The sequence below is a fragment of the Carex rostrata genome, chromosome 13, assembly GCF_964058835.1.
Source record: "Carex rostrata chromosome 13, lpCarRost1.2, whole genome shotgun sequence".
Taxonomy (NCBI): domain Eukaryota; kingdom Viridiplantae; phylum Streptophyta; class Magnoliopsida; order Poales; family Cyperaceae; genus Carex; species Carex rostrata.
In genome coordinates, this window is record NC_135930.1 from 12114796 (window position 1) to 12133428 (window position 18633).

Genomic DNA, 18633 nt, shown 5'->3' on the forward strand with positions numbered 1-18633 from the left:
GAATTAATTTTAATGCATTCATTTTTTGAATCTTTTTGAACCACTTGACTCTATGCAAAATTAATTTTAAAATTAATTTTTTTTACATGTAGACGCATCACTCGTAAGATATGCGAATTTCAACGGTTAAGATTTGCCGTTTAAAGCTGATTTGATGAGTTTTAAACTTGAATTAACCAAAAGACTTAATAAACTTAAAAACACCCGAGTTTTACTCCTAATTTATTATTTTGAATATTTAAGTTGAAATCTTAGTGATGTATTATACGTTATAATTTTTTGTTCCAAGTTCAGTTTAATTTTTTACTTTTTGAAAATCCGCCCGAGGCCTTGATCCAAGCCAACACAACTCCTGAGTCCTGATATCTTTCTGCACATGTCGTGCTCGTGAGTCGTGAAATTTTGCAAATCAGAATAGATCTCAAAGCTTATCAGGACTCCTATAATAGCACCTTGGTATAAAAGGGACTGAATGGTGTATCTGTCCAGAGACGATCTCAGCCTTTTATTTATCAGATCCAACCATTCTAAATCATTGTGTTGAATATGAGTTATTATATATATATTCTATGCATTCATTTGTTTACAAGTTTAAAATTAGTTATAAACCAACGTGCTACATACAAAACCACACGGTTTCTCCCTCATTGGCGAATCCTCCTCCCTTCCGAATTATTTTTTCTCTTCAAGGCTGCCTCCGCATCTTCTTTTCTCTCTTCTCCCCTGCCTCCAAATCCTCTTTTCTCTCTTCTCCGATGGCGTCGCCCCGATCCTCTTCCGATCCTTATTCCAAATCCTTCTTCCGAATCCTTCTTCCGAATCCTTCTTCCGAATCCTTTTCCGAATCCTCTTTTCTCCCTTCTCCGCTGGCGCCGTTTTCCCTCCGCACTCGATGCCTAAACTTCCGCCTCAGCGCCCGATGCCTAAACTTCCGCCGTCAGAGGTAAACCCTAGCTAGCCGCCCCTCTCCTGTTTTTTAATTGTCAAACCTCTTGTTTGGTGCTGGTTGTGCTCCTTTGATATCTCCTCCAGCATGGATGAAAAAGGTAAATGTTCCCTCCCATTCAAATTTCAATTTTTTTCAAATATAACCCACCTCTATATATATCAACGAAATGTCTATTCTTTCAAATTGCAGTTGCTCTATTTCCCTTTCTTCACTCAAAACCACTGGTACTGTTCAAATCCCTTGCTGTTTACTTATAACAACAACAAAATTTTACTTTGATCTTAGGAGTACATTTATTTTTTGTTTCGTGTTCTTTCTGGATTTTGATCTATGATCTATTATTGTTCTTAAACAGTAATGGTAGAATTTTCTATATGAAGGTATAATATCGTGTCATAATATTGTTATTGGGGTTTAATGCAGGAAGCTCTTTGGCTGCCTCAAACACTATATCTCAGATTTTCATATTCCTTTTCACAGTAAGTCATAATTTAATTATAAGGCTATCTTATTTAATAGATACACTATGTTTGAATTCTCCCAGCAATCTCATTCTAAAGTTTTCTCCTATGAACTCCTTCACTGTTATGATGTTGGCCTTTTTTTTTTAAATATGTATTGATACTTCTTTGTTGTAATAGCATGTCTAAATTTGTAGTAATATCTTAATAAATATGTTCCCTAGGATAAAGAAGAGGTCAATTAATTAGCACTAAGCAAAGTAAATTTCCTGACTGTATTATTAAATTCCCATTCAGGCATAATATTTTGCACACTCATAATGAGATCAAAAGGGTAATTATGGAATTCTTTCAATTTTTCACACTCATATATCACTGATTTATTTTAGAAGGGTTTAGGGTTTGATGGCATTTTATAACTTAAGATATCTCAATCCCGTTGCAATTTTGCACACCCATATACAAGGTTTTTATGACACTTTATAGCTTGAGATATAAAGATTGGGTTGATGTATGTGTCTTAAGATCATAGAGAATTTAATTTAAACAGTAAGCTGCATGGTCAATGGTTAATAGCAAAACTTAGTATTCGAGAACAGTAAGCATGAAATTTGGATATTAGATTCTCTGAGTAGTACTGGCTGTGTTTTTGAAATTAGTGTTTGATTCTAATTTCTTAGGAATAAAAATAAGGGGGAATTTCACGTATACCCCTCAAAAACTTCAAAATTACGTATTTCCCCCTCTAAATTTGAAAATTACGTATTTCCCCCTCTAAAGTTCAAAAACTCACATATTTACCCATTTCATTGTCTTTTATATTAAAACTCATTCTAAATATATAAAATACCTATTTTACCCTTCATTAAAAGTATAAAATGCTCTATCGAACTCAAATTTGAATTTGAAGGGTTTCTCTACCGTCCGATCCGCACGTATTGCAATAAGATTACTGCGTGTTCGCTTCAAGATTCGTGCTAATCTACCCGCACGAATCTCAAAGCAATTTTGATCTGTGTGCATCGTATTAAGATCTGTGTAAATTGCATCAATTTCAATGTTTGTTCGCTTCAAGATTCGTGCTGATCTAGCGCGCACGGATCTCAAAGCAATTCAGACGGTAGAGGAACCTTTAGATTCAAATTGGAGTCAGATGGGTGTTTTATGCTTTTTAATAAAAGGGTAAAATAGGTATTTTACAAATTTAGAATGTATTTTAATAGAAAAGACAATAAAATGGGTAAATATGTGAGTTTTTGAAGTTTAGAGGGGGAAATATGTAATTTCAAATTTTAGAGGGGGAAATACGTAATTTTGAAGTTTTTGAGGGGTATACGTGAAATTCCCCCTAAAAATAATATAGCTTTGCAATGTTCATCTTTCTGATCTAGGAGGTGATAATTTGGTTCTATAAAATTACTTCTAATAAATGTGAACTCCTAATATTGTCTGTCATTTTAATTTTACAAGAGTTTTCTTTTCTGTGTTATGTCAGATCCAAACCAGTTGATGCGCTTAAAACAGCACTAGAGGGATCTGCTCTCAAAACGCATGATGAGCGATGCAAGGTCCTTTTATTTGAGCGATGCAAGGTCCTTTTCTTAATAATTTCATTTTCCTTTTGAACATATATCTTTAGTATTAGTTCATGAAAACCTTTGTTCCGATAAATTTGTAGATAGTACAGTTAATTTGGCTTATTAACACAACAAGGGCATATAGATGTTAGTTTGCCCTGAATGGGAACAAAATAGTTTAATGGTTTAGATATAAAAGGTACTAGAATGAGATTAATCTACTCTTTTCACACAAGACAACAATGACAGAATTAAGAGAAATTTGGAGAGTCGTAAATGTTTATGAACTGCGTAGGAACTACATAAAATTCAGATCAGTCTTCACTTTGTACCCTTGAAGTTGACTAGAGAGTAATTTTGACTTTCTATTTGTTTTGATGGTGATTGATGAGGCAGTCAGCACATTAGATAGTGGTTCATCAAGCCTTGATGGCAATCAAGGATGCTGGTGGCATGATCTCTTCCCTTGATCCTGAGAATAAATTAATTTTCTCATTTTAGGTGATTAGAAAGATGTTCATCGAGACCTGATGGCTCTTTTCTCATTTTCCACCAAATTTAACAGGTAGATAAAAGGGGTGTTTTTTTTTTTTTTCATTTTTTCCTTTTGGTTTCAAGTACTTGTTCCTGTTTGGAAGTTTGGATTTATAGACTTAAATTTAGTTCACAAATTTGATATTTGTAGTAATTGCTATTATGAGCCTTATAAGATAGAATTAGCCCCAGTAGTGTTGTGGTATTGATTTTGTTTTAAATTCGGAGAACTAGGAGTCTATGACTAAACTTTGTTGAAACAAAATCAATAATTGCTATTGGTTTTGTCCCTCTATCACAATCAATAATTATACAAGTATATAACTGCCTTCATTGGATGATGCATTTGAGCTACTTCACTTATTTTAGTGTTTGAAATCATATAATAATAGTTAGACCTGGTACCAGTAACTACCTGCCTGGTGCTACAAGTACAGACCCAATAATAGTATACTGTATATAACCACCAACCATTCTAATTTAGTAAGTACCATATTATCTATACAACTCTTTGATGACATAAATAATATTTTCAATCAAAGGAGATTCTATGAAAAAGAGCAAGTCAAAATCGGCAACAGCAACAGGGGCTGTTGCTAGTGCGCTTGCTTCAACTAAGGATGTCGAGAACTTGCACCAGATTGCTGGGTACGGGAGTGTCAACATCTTCACTTACAGTGAGTTATGTGCAGCTACAATGAACTTCAGGCCTGACCAGTTTCTAGGCGAGGGTGGTTTTGGAATTGTCTACAAAGGTCTCAACTCTCAAGTCCTGTTGCATTTAATTTTCTGAGTAATTGTAATATTTGATATTTTATTTGTGTAATTTTTGGAATTGTGTACAAAAGTTGTCATTGAAGAAGGAAAGTTGGTTTTCGACCAAATTTAACTTCCCCAAAGTGCCCCCACTGGATCTTTTTATTTCGAAAAATGTTGTAATTACCTCATCTTCTGTTTACCTCTGTATAACTAAGGAAGAAAAGAGGGATATTTTGCGGCCATTTTTATTAATACCCAAAAAAAAATAGAAAATTTTAAGAATGCCCTCGATTTAATTTTTTTTTTATTGATGCCCCAACCGCCCAAATTCTGGGCGGGCCATGATCAACACCAAACCGCCCCATTATTGGGCGGTCCATGCTCAAACCAAACCGCCCCATTTCCGGGCGGTCCATGATCAAAACCAAACCGCCCAGTCATTAACTATAAAATATTAAATTCTTATTTTATTAATTATTAAATTCTTATTTTATTAAATTATTATTTATTCTTTAAACTTTACCGTGACATTAGGTCCATATATATTATAATATTCAATCTTTTCAACATTAAAAACAAAAACGAAACCGCTGGGCGGTCCGTTTATATTATAATATTACCGATCAATATTTTTTTAATAATATTAAATTCCTAACCGTAATTAAAATATTAAAATATTCGAACCGTGATCCAACAGTATATTAAATAATCGGTGTCACCAATATATATAATATATAAATTGGAGTTTTTCTGAGCTCCATTGGAATCCGTGATCCAACAGTATATTAAATAATTGGTGATCCACCAATATATATAATATATAAATTGGAGTTCTTCTCAGCTCCATTCTTTATTCTTCTCTCCCGTCATTCTACGCCTATTTTTCTCTCTCATCATTCCATCATTCAGTGTAAGCCTGTCATTTTACTATTTGAGAGAAGCCGATTCATTTAGCGATTGAAGGCGATTTATTTGACGATTGAAGAAGAATTTTACTGTAACAGGTATTTTTTTTTTAATTATTTTCTGTTTCATTTACTGTAAGTGTAATTGTTGTATTACTAAATTAGTTATTACGGTAACTGTTGCTAATGTACATTACTTTAACTATTACAATAACTGTAGCAAAAGTAGCAGTTTTTTTTAATTATTTTGTAATTAGATTATTGTACCCGTTTTAATTTATGAATAATTACTTTAATATTCATAAAATTATTTTTTAAATGTAGTTTGTTAAGAAAAAGATGTTAGTTGCACTGCATGTGGGCGGCAAGCTACAAAGAGGTGAAGATGGCGTGCATTACACGAAAGAGGTCGCATTTGGCTTCGAGGTTAATGAAAATACCACATTTGAGGAACTGAAGCAGCTAATATACGAAAAGACTGCTGTAAACCCCAACAGGTATGAAATAGAATTGGCTACACGGATTGACAACTCACGTGGGGGGGGTAGAGTTGAGCTTCTTATTTTTTTTCCCTTTTCTTTTGCTGCGGCGAGACCATCTCTGTTTCTCTTTTTTTTTTGGTGCGGCGCATGGAGGAAGAAGAGACAGAGAGAGTGGAGAGTGAGGAGGAAGGGTTAGGGGGTTCAGGGTGTTCGCGGGTGCATGCATAATCATATTATTTTATTATTAATGGCCCGCTGGAATTTTGGGCGGTTTGGTTGTGACTCGGCCCGCCCAGAACTTCGGCGCTCGACTTGGGGCTCGGCCCGCCCAAATTTCTGGCGCTCCACTTGGGGCTCGGCCCGCCCAGAATTTGGGTGCTCCACTTGGGGCTCGGCCCGCCCAGAATTTGGGCGCTCCACTTGGGGCTCGGCCCGCCCCGCTTCCAAGCGGTTGGGGCATCAATAAAAAAAAATTTAAATCGAGGGCATTCTTAAAATTTTCTATTTTTTTTTGGGTATTAATAAAAATGGCCGGATATTTTGGCACTTCTAGGTGCACTAAGGGTGTGAATATGTTATTTTGTCATGCTTTGATACATAATTTGCAAACATAAACTATGTCCATTCATGCTTCCTGTTTGTTCTAGATGTATCTTTTCCTTTTAAAGCAGTCGGAGATCTTAGTGAGATTTGTTATTTTGCAATCGTTTCGGGTGTAATTGATGAGACAGTGAGACCGGGTTTTAAATCAACCCAAGTTGCAGTAAAAGAGTTGAATCCTGATGGATTTCAAGGAGATAAGACTGGCTTGCAAGTCTTTATTTTTTATATATTTTTCCCTAATTAATTTCCTGCCTTCTTTTAATAATTACATTTGGTTTGCTCTTATTATTGACTAATAGATAATTATGCAATTAATTTTTAATTTTCACGGCAATGCATTCTCTTATTATTGACTAATAGATAAGTTTGCGTTCTCCGTAGGATTGTATCAAGATTCTTAAAAAGAAGTTCACATTTTGCTATATCATGACCATGCTAATTCAATTTACAAGTAATCATCTATGTATGTAGCACAGTTACGTTTTCCTATATATTTGTTATTTTAGAAAGATTAGAAGGAATGCTCATGGAAGCAAAAGGAGCATGGGCTGAAGAAGAGAGAGCTTATGCTGTCATTTTGAAAACCAATCCAAATGATCAGTTTTTATATTTTTAATTACATTTAGGGCTGCTAATGAGTCGAGCCGGTTCGCGAATCAATGAGTTGAGCAGCTCAATATTTCATAACGAATCGGACTCGAAACTGAATAAAGCCCAAACTCGACTCGGCTCGCTTTTCAAAGAAAAAGACTCGACTCGACTCAGCTCGCGAACTCGCGAGCCAGTTCATATCTCAAATAAAATAATGTGTAGTTTGTATGCTGGTTCATATCCGAGCCACTTCAATTCCAACGAATCCATTTGTGACACCTGCCACTTGAACCAACGAATCCATTTTCACCAGTTTAATCTCTCTTTAATTTACATATCCTTTTCTGAAATGATTTGATATTATTTGCAAGCAACCTAAAATTTGAAATTTGAAAAAAATTAAAATTTAAAAAAAAAATCAAATTTGAAAAAAAATTAAAAAAAAATTTGAAATTTGGAAATTTGAAAAAAATTGAAATTAATTTGAAGAAATTTGAAATAATTTGAAAATTTTGAAATTTGAAAAAAAAATTCCAAATTTGAAAAAAAATTGAAATTTGAAAAAAATTGAAAAAATTTGGCAAGTTTTTGTTGCATCGATCTAGGTGAACATTCTCTCTCTATACACTTCTGCATGTGTCGAAATTACATGATAAATTGACCGGTGCTTGAATTAATGAAGATCTATACATACATGAAGAAATAAATGTGTAATGTCCAATCTAAGCAGTCATATATATATAAAGTGATAGGAATGGATTTTAGGTTACTTCGAAATAATATCACATCATTTTAGAAATGGATATGTAAATTAAAGGGAGATTAAATTAACTGCTCTCCAGGCATACAAACTATACATTATTTTATTTGAAATATGAGCTGGCTCGTGAGTCAGCTCGCGAGTTTGCGAGCCGAGCCGAGCCGAGTCGAGCCAAGTGTTTATATGAGCCGAGCCGAGCCGAGCCAAGTGTTTATATGAGCCAAGTCGAGCCGAGTTTTTTTCTTTCAAGAGTACCGAGTTAGAGCCGAATCATTTTGCTTCTCTCATTGAATCGAGTCAAGTTGGAGCCGAACCTTAATCATTAGCAACCCTAATTACATTCTTTGTTGGCATTAAGGCCCCTTAAGTATTTGGGTTTCTTTTGGAATACTCAATATATATTACCATATTATAGCATAATACCATCACTTTCATGTTTTTCATTATTTTTTAAAAGGGATGCTCGAAACTCATTGTTTTTCCTTTATATTTTGCAAAAAAGATGTGAATAAAAAATTAAGAACCAACAATCAGTGGTATTTTCTTATAGTATTATTTCTAAATATTTTTTTATTAGATATATTTGTCAATAAATATCTCTTTCATGTGGATCATCTTTCTCATAAGAATTGTTCGTGTTACTAATTCAAGAGAAGTTATTAATGTGTTTTATATTTAATTTCTTATTGTAATATTTTCATGAATCTAGCACATGTTAAATCTGAAAGTGAGGAGAATGTAATATTGTCACTTCCCACTGCAACGTGTGGGCACTTGACTAGTATATAAAATTCATCCTGTGCAATCCTCGACTATTTATTAAACACACCCAAACCTAGATGCGCTCGACAGTTGCGATTTGCAAATTGATAATAAGTTGGTAAAAGTATACATCATTTGACCCAGGACGGTCCATTAAACCAGCCTCTCATTTTGTTATATTTTCCCGCATTTTATTGAATATCTATTTTGTTCAGTTGAGATTTTATTTTCTTTTTTTATTGAAAATTTATAGAGAATTGCATTGATTCAACAATTTATAAAGCACTTATATATTATATAAGTTTTTTTTTGTTTAAATTAAAACGCATAAAAACATATATAGCAAACTACTTGTAAAATTATCTAATTTGCTAAATTAGAAAATAACATATACGTGAAATTAAAGAATGAAATTGGTCTATTCACCAGATTAGCAAGTAGGTGGACTTTCCGATTTCTTCTCTGAAAATGTAAACACAACAGTTGTTTTTCGAATTGCATTCCGTATGGACCTATTCCTTGAGGACGAAACATCTTCTTTCCAAAATTGACGCTGCTCAGAGGAATATGCAGAGAGGCACCAAATCAAACCAGATCGGAACAGTCATTACTCAGAGAGTACAAAGAAGAGGACACTGAATTATACCAGACCGAGATAATCACTACTCAGCCGAAAAGTCATTGAATCAAATCGGACCGAGACAATCACTATTCAAAGAGAAGAAAGAAGGAAAGAAGAAGAAGAAGAAGAAGAAAAAAATGAGACAACTCTTTGTAATCTCACCATCGGCTATAATCATAAAAGTGCATATCTTAATAATGACATAGAAAAATTTGAAACTAACCTGTTGATGGTGGAACGGAGGGAATGATTATCTAATATATATATTTCACGATGCAAAACTCCACAACACTTTCTACAATAAATTAATTATTTTTCATAATTGAAAAATACCTAAGAGGGTTTCTTTTTTTTTTTTCAGAGGAGATAATGTATTCAGTGGAGATTAAGAGAAGATTATGAAGTTATGATACATATCAAGCTGCTGATGGTAATTTATATGCTGTATGGACGTCATGAAAAATCACAGACAGAGAACTGTTTTGTCCTGCCCTTCAGAGAGAATTACGTCCAGAGAACTGTTTTGTCCTGCCCTTCAGAGAGAATTACGTCCAGACCTTTAACTGTTCTGCTGACAGGCCGGTGCTATCTATCACGGCCCACTATTTTTTTTTTCTTCCGCCCCCTGCCCGTTACAAACCATCACGGACAGCTTTTTTTATTGTTTTTTCGCTGGCCGTTGCTATCCATCACGGATAGCATTTTCAGAATTTTTTTTTTCCGCTGGCCGTTTCTATCCATAACGGACAGGGTTTTTTTTTCCGGTTTTTTCTCTGGTTCAATTAGAATGGTTAATGTAGTTAGAACGATTAATAAGGCACTAAGTATGGCCGTGATAAGCCACAACGGCCAGTGGCCGCGATATTTAAAAACATTTTCCTTATATCTGAAAAAAAACGAAAAGCGTCCCCTAATCTGGATATTTTTTTATTATATTTTCTATTAATAAAAATTTCGGGAGCTACGAGTCAGAGAAATAATCCCGATATATGGATAATTTTGAATTGTTTCATTAGCACTGACCCAGAGACGGATGAAACTGTGTCCATCCATTTCCTTGCCGGGCTCTCTCTCAGTTGGCTCCTAACAAGTAACAACGACGTCCCAGACACCCGTCCCGATGCGCCACAATACTAGTTCAGATTCCCTGTGAAGGACTCTGTATAGCGAATCCATTGGTCCCCCAGCTTTAGAGTTTAGATTTCAGGAATCAGGAAAAGGAAGTGATGGAGCAGGGAAATGCCGCATCAAAAGTTTACAAAGAAGAAGTTACAGAAATTTGATCTGAATTCGTATATCCTTGATCCTTCCTCCGGGCTCCGGCTTCTCTCTCTTTCAACCAGAGAAACTTGGTACAGTAGACGGAACTTTTTTTTATCCTCTCCTGCACGCCACAGCCATCAGCCACACTGCCACAGTGCCACACCAGGCCAGAACATGAGCAAGTCGACGTTCCAACCTCCAAAATATCAAGGGAAAATTTTATGAAAATTAAATTCACATCTCACTCTCTCTTCAGAATGACCATGCATTTGCTCTCTACTACTCGCCGCTTCTCAACTCCTCTCCCCCACAAATCTATTTCCCGCCACAGGAGATCCCGCCATAGAAGATCCCGCAATGGCCTCATCTCTCTCAGAGTCGTCGCCGCCTCTTCCATTCCTCTTCCATCTCTCTCCGTTGATAGCATTAAACTCAAAAGGTTGAAGGAGGTACTACCTGGCGGGAGATGGTGGAGACTTGAAAAAGAGGATGAGCAAGACGAACGATCGGATGCGGCGAAGAAGAAAGTTGGTTTGTCAGTTGTTACCGCTCTGAAGAGGATGTGGGTGCTTGTGGCTGAGGATAGATGGGTTGTTTTTATTGGATTTGTTTCTCTTGTTGGCGCTGCGGTAATTTTTCAATTACTAGTAAATGTGATTTGAATCCATGTATGACGTTGGGTTTGGGAGGTAAATAAGATCTACATAGTTCATATACACCAAATAATTTAATATGGGAAGGAGCCAACACTAGTGGAAAATATGGAATCAGGATCGGTTATATACGCATATTAGTATCGGAATACACTAGTGCAAGTAAGCCTCCTGGTGGATTTGAGTGCTCTCTATTACCAACCGGAACAATAATTATCTACCAGATATTCCTTTATTGCATCTTTGATGGTTTTCTTTGTTTCATAACTGCACCTTGAGGTTAACTGCAGAATTATTGAAGGACCTTTCGGTTGAATTGAGGTATATATGTCTGCAGCATTGAAGCTTGCCTCAGGTTTAGTTGCACATTCTGGGTCAACTGAGGGCTCAATAGGGGATTAATTTTCGACGCATAATACAATTTGGACATGAACTTACACTTTGTAATACCAGTTCTATTTCACTTTTTACAAAATGCTTTGTTCTAGTGCAGTGCTCAGAGATATGCATTCCACATTTTCTAGCAGCATCCATATTTGCAGCACAGAATGGAGGGGCGTTATTTTATAATAACGCAAAATTGCTGGTCCTTCTTTGTTTGACTTCAGGAATTTGTAGGTTAGTTTCTCTCGGTTGTTTAGTTTATGTTTGCATATTCACTGCATTGGCCACGGGTTTCATACTTTTGAGGAAGCATTTCTACTCAATGCAATTAAGATCTTAACCAGAGGTCCAGAGTCTCTCTTTGATTAGGGATTCTGATCAAGACTTCTCCTCCTGTTCCTTTTTAAATCAGAAAGTCATTTGAAAAATCTTTCCAGCATACAGATTGACAGTTATAATTTTAACATAACTTTTTGTAGAATCTACAACTAGTTTGATTTATAGATGTAATTTGTTCATTTTGCAGTGGTTTACGAGGCTGCTGTTTTGCTATTGCCAATATGATACTGGTAAAGAAGACATTTTTTCAATTTTATCAAGTTTTCATTTTCTTACAGGAGCGGGCTTCATAAATTCTAATTCTTTAGTTGAACGTAGTGCTAAGAAGATTCTTGAAACTCTATAGGTCAGAAGAATGAGAGAAACACTCTACAATGCCCTTCTTTTTCAGGTTAGTAATGAAATTGTATATAGATGAGAAAGATAGTCTCTGAAATTGATATGCCTCAGTTTGCTTATGAATACAAATGCCATATTTTTATCATCATTTTCAGGAAATCTCATTCTTTGATGAGGAAACAGTTGGAGATTTGACAAGTAGGCTTGGCTCAGATTGTCAGCAAGTGTCTCGAGTTATTGGCAACGATCTTAATCTTATATCACGAAATATACTTCAGGTTCTGTACAAGTGCATTTATTTCCTAACTCCTGCATTATTGAAATGCTGACTGAAATATCACCCTAAACCTCAGTGAAGCCTTAATTTGACAGAATATTCACATCCCCGGGCAGCCCCCCCCCCCCACTCCCCTTTTCTCAGAATAAGAAATCGAGATACATGATTGTAATGATATACAAGAGAGTTTATTCAGACTAGATTTGAGCAAATGGGCACTTATGTCTGTTGTTACAACATGAGGCTGAAGACCTTTTCTTCTTTAATTATCTCAGGGAGCTGGTGCATTAGTTTATCTGCTAGTCTTATCATGGCCCCTTGGTCTGTCAACTTTGATAATTTGTTGCACTCTTTCAACCATCATGATCATTCATGGAAGGTGAGATTCTGTTTCAAATTTAAAGTACGAATGGGTAAATCAACAATATCAAGTGAATCTCATGTTCTTATCTTTTTTTCCAGGTACCAAAAAAAAGCCGCCAAGTTGACGCAAGAGTACACAGCTAGTGCTAATGAGGTCAGATTATTTCCTCCTGTTTCAACGCCAACTTAGCTGTTATCTTCAAGTTACAATAAATGATTCTGTATTACAGAATCTATGTTTCCTACCTAAAGTTAAATTTTAATCAGCATGGTTGTTGGAAAATACGATGTCAATGCAGATCTTTGGGCAAGTAACCCAAATATCAGAGTTATTTTAGCACCATTTCTCTTTACATAATTTTCGGATAATGTTAACTGCCCCACATTATATGGTCTTTAGCATTTATACCAGACCATTAAAATCTGATTGGTTATCTAATGGAACTTAGAATTAATACTTCTTGAATCATCTCTCTTGAAGCTAGCAACAGATGGATTAAAATGATATGACTAAAAGGATTCATTTTTTTTTCATTTTTTCCCAAGTGAAACTCCAAGGACTATTTATAGAAGTAATTACTAATTCTTTCTCCACTTTTGTTTTGCATTATTAATTGATTGATCTGGCATCAGGTTGCACAAGAGACATTATCTTTAATGAGAACTGTGCGGGTATATGGAACTGAAATGCAAGAATTTAAAAGGTATCGTCTTTCTTGATTCTTACTCCCTTCGTCATCTTTATATGTTCATTACTTACATATGTCAGTCTAGGTACTGATATTATGCCATAATAAGGGCAGGTATGAGACATGGCTAGAGAAGTTGTATAATATAAGCTTCAGGCAAAGCATGGCTTATGGATTCTGGAGCCTTAGTTTTAACTACCTGTATCATTCCACTCAGGTTTCCTAGTTTCTAACGATCTATTAGTACTTTTGGGTGAATAAGACCACTCCTGGTATTTTGTACGAGATAGATGCATTGTTTGGCTTAGCAAATAAGTATTTATAGGTTCTTGCAGTGGTGATAGGAGGGATATTTATCATGTCGGGTCGCATAACAGCAGAGAAATTGACGAAATTCATATTGTACTCTGAGTGGTTAATCCTATCAACATGGTGGATTGGTGACAACTGGTCGAGTCTCATGCAATCAGTCGGTGCCAGTGAAAAGGTTTTTCGTCTCATGGATCTTGTTCCCTCGACCTATTCCTTATCCGAAGGTAAACTTCTCAGAAAAAAGTTGTCACTTTCTTCCTTTTTTTTTGTTATTGAAAACAATACCACAACTAAAATTACAAATGCCTCAAGAACATTGTTTGATCTGTTTCATATATAGGAATAAAATTGAAATGCATGCTACTATATTTGAGGGTTATTTTGACAAAAAACAACAATTTTGTTTTAATTTTGGGTCATAAAATATTTGCCCCAAATCAGTCGTACTTTTTTTATAACATCAGGAGTTAAGCCTGGTCTGGTCCGTATGAAATTTGCATCCAAGGGGCTCCATTTTCACTAGGTGATGAAAAATTGTCTGATCACTTGTTCAACAAATATTTTGGCAGGAAGAAAATTAGAAAACTTGGAAGGACGGCTTCAATTTGTGAATGTATCATTCTCTTATCCTTCACGACCCACGGTAGTCTCACTCTCTCACTTGCTAGCTTGGTTGTTAGAATAAATGAAAATGTATCCAGTATATGTGCATCTCAAACACAACACTGCCTTTTTTTTTTCTTTTCAACTTAAGAGACCCATTTATAATTTTGTTTTTTTGTGTTCCAACAGGTGCAAGTCCTGAGGCAAGTACATCTATCAATACAACCAAGTGAAGTAGTTGCAATTGTAAGTAAAGCATACATATTTTTACCTTTATTCTTGAGCTGGCAGGTAGGAAAAGAGAGGAAATTAGGATCAGGATTAGGGATAAAGAGCAGGAACAGCATTTTGTCGTGACTCATTTTTTTTTTTCTGAAATGTTCTTTACCTAGAGAGAGACCCATTTGACTAACCTGAAGAGCAGAAAAGAAACACATTGTTTGTGAAGCAATAATGGCTAGGTCCCACAAACTTCATGCGTTGCTGTTAGATATTTATAAGTTTGTTTCTTTTGAAAAGGTTGGTCTTAGTGGGAGTGGAAAGAGCACACTAGTGAATCTATTGCTTCGTCTTTACGATCCAACAAGTGGTCAGGTGAGTTTCTTTTGTTGCTGCTTTAGACTGAGTTATGACGAAGTAAAGACTGCATAATTAAACAAACTAAATTATATACTCCTCTCAAATTACTCTTGTGATATTTGTTCTGCCTGTACCACTGACATGCTTTTATTATTATTAGTCTCTGGCTATACTGACATTCTTGTGAGATGTGTAGCTAGACTCTGAATTTTTTTAATTGTAGTGAATAATTGATCATTACAATGTAATAACTTTCTGCATGATACTTCACAATCATAAAAAGGTCAAATGGACCTGCTGTTGTGATGACTACAAAGGATAATTTTTCTGTCTATTTTTTTTTTTTTTTCAGATTTTAGTTGATGATAACCCCATCGGAGAGTTAGATATAAAGTGGCTCAGAGAAAGTATTGGCTTTGTGGGCCAGGTCAGGACAGCTGAATTTTGCCAAATTTTTTTTTTAACTTTTTTGCTTTCTGTCAGTACCAAATAATTGTTGAATACCAATGTCGGAAGTTAATTCATGCTTGAATTAATACTGGGTCTCACCAGGGCCTTTCTAGCCAATACTGGCCAAATTTGCACTTTGATTCTTAGGTTTTACCATAATGGGTTGATTGTACAGGAACCAAAGCTTTTTCGAATGGACATTAGTTCAAATATGAAGTATGGGTGCCCCAGGGAAGTGTCCCATGAAGAAGTGGTACAGGCTGCTAAACAAGCATATGCTCATGATTTCATCTCAGCCTTGCCTGAAGGATACAAAACGGTGGTAGACAACTCCCTACTTAGTGGAGGTCAGAAACAACGCATTGCAATTGCTAGGGCTATTTTGAGGGAGCCGAGAATTTTGATCCTTGATGAGGCCACCAGCGCACTAGACGCAGAAAGTGAACATTACGTTAAGGTTCACATTCTTTGAATATATAAGTGTTCCTTCAAATATTCCTGGCTCAGTTATTACTCCCAAGGCAATTTAATCTTTATCAGCAATCACCAAAACTGGATGAGTATTGGTTAAAGCTGACATTGCATGAGCTATCTTTTGACTTGAAGGATCACCCGACAATTGACTAGTATTTGAAAAAAAAAAACACATCCCATTTCTTGTTCTGCTTTTAAATTAAAAAACTATCACATGGACCAAAATGTACATCAAACCTCACAAACCAAAATGAAAATTGAGTGTCAGTTGCTGAATTATATTTCCCTTCTTTAATAAGATCATCAATTAGAAAAAAAGCTATTGGACTTCATCTTAGGTCTTTTCTGGAAGCAGATTAATTCTGTACCTGATAACTACTAAAAATTTGAGGGCTACTAAGATCAACATTTGGAAAACTGTCTTGAACCAAGCAATTTGGTCTTGATAAAATTCTGATGAAGAATTTTGCTTTTTTTTTTGGATATAAAGAAGCTGTTTCCTGATTAGGTATATAGATTTATTTACTGAGCTAAACCTAACAAACTGATACTTCGCTCGATGCACTGACGGCTATTGTATAGATTAGGTTTGATTGTCAAATAAGTTGGGAGACCAAATTGTTAGGGTGCTATTCAATCATTTCATTTATTGGTATAAAAAAATATCTGAAATTGATCCGGGCATGATTTAATATATAGGCTTTTACTTTATACAGGGAGTTATGCGATCAGTGCAGAATGGTTCCAAAAGGACTGTAATTGTCATTGCTCATAGGTACATGAACTGTTCTGATAGCCACTGAATTTCTTTTTGTTATTATTTTGTAAAATGTTTTGAATTCATACTTTTATCTTCATCATCATTACTGTTCTTATTAGCAGTGATGTAATCATCATCATTTTTGCAGATTATCGACAATTCAAGCAGCTGATAGGATAGTGGTGATGGATGGTGGTAAAATTATTGAGGTACATTCTCTCTCTCTTTTTTAACACATGTAATAAATAGTTTTGGATGGGTATCTAAAAGCGTAGCATTCTGTTATTGTGAGATTTCTTGACAATTTAATGGATGTGCTGTTTTATGTCTTGTTTCATCAGTTTTCATGACTTTGAATACCAGTTTTTATATGTGGTACCAGGCTTGGCTGGTATTTAAAAGAGTAGTCCTTGGTGAATTATTATTGAATAAAAATTAAATTAGAGTATACTACTACAGAGTAGAGACCATAGTCCTCTACTGTTGGTTATGTAGGATACTCATTATTGTTGTTATATCCGAGGACCTGTGATTTGGTGATGGCTAATTCCAGCATTTTCTTGTGATTATTTAATTTTTGTAGATGGGGAGCCACACAGAGCTAATTCAGAAGGATGGGTTATATTCAAGGCTAGCGAAAAGACAAGCTGATGCTTTTGCTTAGTTATTATGTTATAGACTGGTTATTATGTTTATATGGAAGTAAAGGAATTAATTCTTTCATAATAAAACATTTCCACTTTAAAGGAAACACTTCGAGACGTCAAAGTCAAAGTCAAAGTCAAATCATTTTTATTTTCTGATATTTATTATAGGGGACATGTTTTCTGAAATATCTCAAAATGTGCACCAATGTGGCACCATCCTGCCGCCCTAGATGTGCGATGTGCGATGTGCGATGTGCGATGTGCTATTGGGTCAAGGAAGACCATGCTAGATGCTACTAGCTCATCTTATCATGTAGTTGGGCTGGGCCGAGCACCAAAGGGAGGAATTAGCCACTATCAGTTATTTCAAAAAAAACAAAGGGAAAAAAGGAAATGAAGGGGAGCTAGTTTATCATCTAACCCCACCCAACATGTGATGTGGATCACCTCCAACTTGGAGTTTCCTATTTAGCCATGATTTATGATGTCTTTTCATCGGCGTTCTTTACGGTTCACATGTACCATGCCTACATAGCATTAACAGATCTTTCCGATTATCTTGGCTCCGTGGAAGACGAGGTGAAAGGAGAGCACGTTGGTGTGTTGGAATTAATTTTAATTAATTACAGCATGTGGGTTTACATGTAATATAAATATATATTGAATAATAGACTGTTAAAATTAGATACATTGTGAAGTGATCAAATTAAGAGTTTTTTTATCGGGTTTAATATATGTCATGAGAAGTGAGGCCTTTAATGTGTAAAATGTGTATTAATCACTTTATGATTTAGTGATGGTCTAAATTATATAAAGTTTGATAATAATACAATTATGCTATTATTCAATAAGAAAAACAAGATTAATTAATTAATTAAATAAATAAAAATAAAAAAAAGGAGAAAAGGCGCCTTTTTCTGACGAGGCGCAGATGGTCTGAATACTCCTTTTGTTTTTATATATACATCATGAATGGGTCTGTATCGAATCTGATTAATTACGCCTCTTAGTCTCTCTCTACATAAAATACAGAAATAAAGCGATGGATTAGAGTGGTTAAGAAGAGGAGTTTTAGTTCAGAACTTGAATTGGGTATCTCTTCTTGTGCAAGAAGAGAACATTGCCGCTGACGCCTCTCTCGCTCTCTCCATTGGACTTGAGAGGATTACTTGAAAAGGAAAGACTTTCAGTGATCAACGGTGATTGTGTATCTCTGGAAGACTATAGTTACGAATTAAGGTAACTTTAAATTTCAGATTGGGATTCACTAGAGGATCATGGTAATTTAGGGTTTATATATGCAATACAGTTTTGCATAAAATAAATCTAACAAGTGGTATCAGAGCCTACTCTAGTTGAACCATTAAATTTTGATTTTGGTTCGGATATTTTCAGTATTCAATACTTATAATTTGATGCCTTAATGGCGTATCTGTTTCTGATTTTCGGAAATCAGTAACACACACACACACACACACACAATATATATATATATA

At 35.2% G+C, this 18633-nt stretch overlaps 1 protein-coding gene and 1 long non-coding RNA gene across 3 annotated transcripts; both read left to right on the plus strand.

Annotated features, from left to right (window-relative positions):
• The first annotated feature begins 983 nt into the window (after window positions 1-983).
• Window positions 984-2024, plus strand: LOC144564532 (uncharacterized). The gene is made up of 3 exons (XR_013514640.1): window positions 984-1046; window positions 1139-1173; window positions 1373-2024. It is a non-coding gene; the product is annotated as an uncharacterized LOC144564532 (long non-coding RNA).
• An 8096-nt stretch (window positions 2025-10120) lies between these two features.
• ABCB26 (transporter associated with antigen processing protein 1) lies at window positions 10121-17221 on the plus strand. Of its 2 annotated transcripts, none has more exons than XM_078313615.1 (18): window positions 10121-10897; window positions 11415-11539; window positions 11832-11874; window positions 11991-12035; window positions 12139-12261; window positions 12536-12639; window positions 12723-12777; window positions 13257-13327; window positions 13427-13529; window positions 13638-13848; window positions 14194-14267; window positions 14417-14473; window positions 14747-14821; window positions 15159-15233; window positions 15432-15713; window positions 16447-16505; window positions 16639-16699; window positions 17074-17221. In XM_078313615.1, the coding sequence occupies exons 1-18, from the start codon at window positions 10490-10492 to the stop codon at window positions 17152-17154; spliced, it is 2052 nt and encodes a 683-aa protein (XP_078169741.1). In that variant the 5' UTR covers window positions 10121-10489; the 3' UTR covers window positions 17155-17221. The 2 variants fall into 2 exon arrangements, with proteins under 2 accessions (XP_078169741.1, XP_078169742.1); XM_078313616.1 differs by having other exon boundaries at window positions 10377-10897; window positions 11410-11539.
• Window positions 17222-18633: the final 1412 nt, after the last annotated feature.

Excerpts from the sequence above, each read along its gene's own strand:
- ABCB26 (XM_078313615.1), top strand. The coding sequence starts at position 10,490 with ATGAAAATTAAATTCACATCTCACTCTCTCTTCAGAATGACCATGCAT. Across the intron at positions 13,530-13,637 it reads ACCTGTATCATTCCACTCAG|GTTCTTGCAGTGGTGATAGG; the intron begins GTTTCCTAGTTT and ends AAGTATTTATAG. Across the intron at positions 13,849-14,193 it reads GACCTATTCCTTATCCGAAG|GAAGAAAATTAGAAAACTTG; the intron begins GTAAACTTCTCA and ends ATATTTTGGCAG.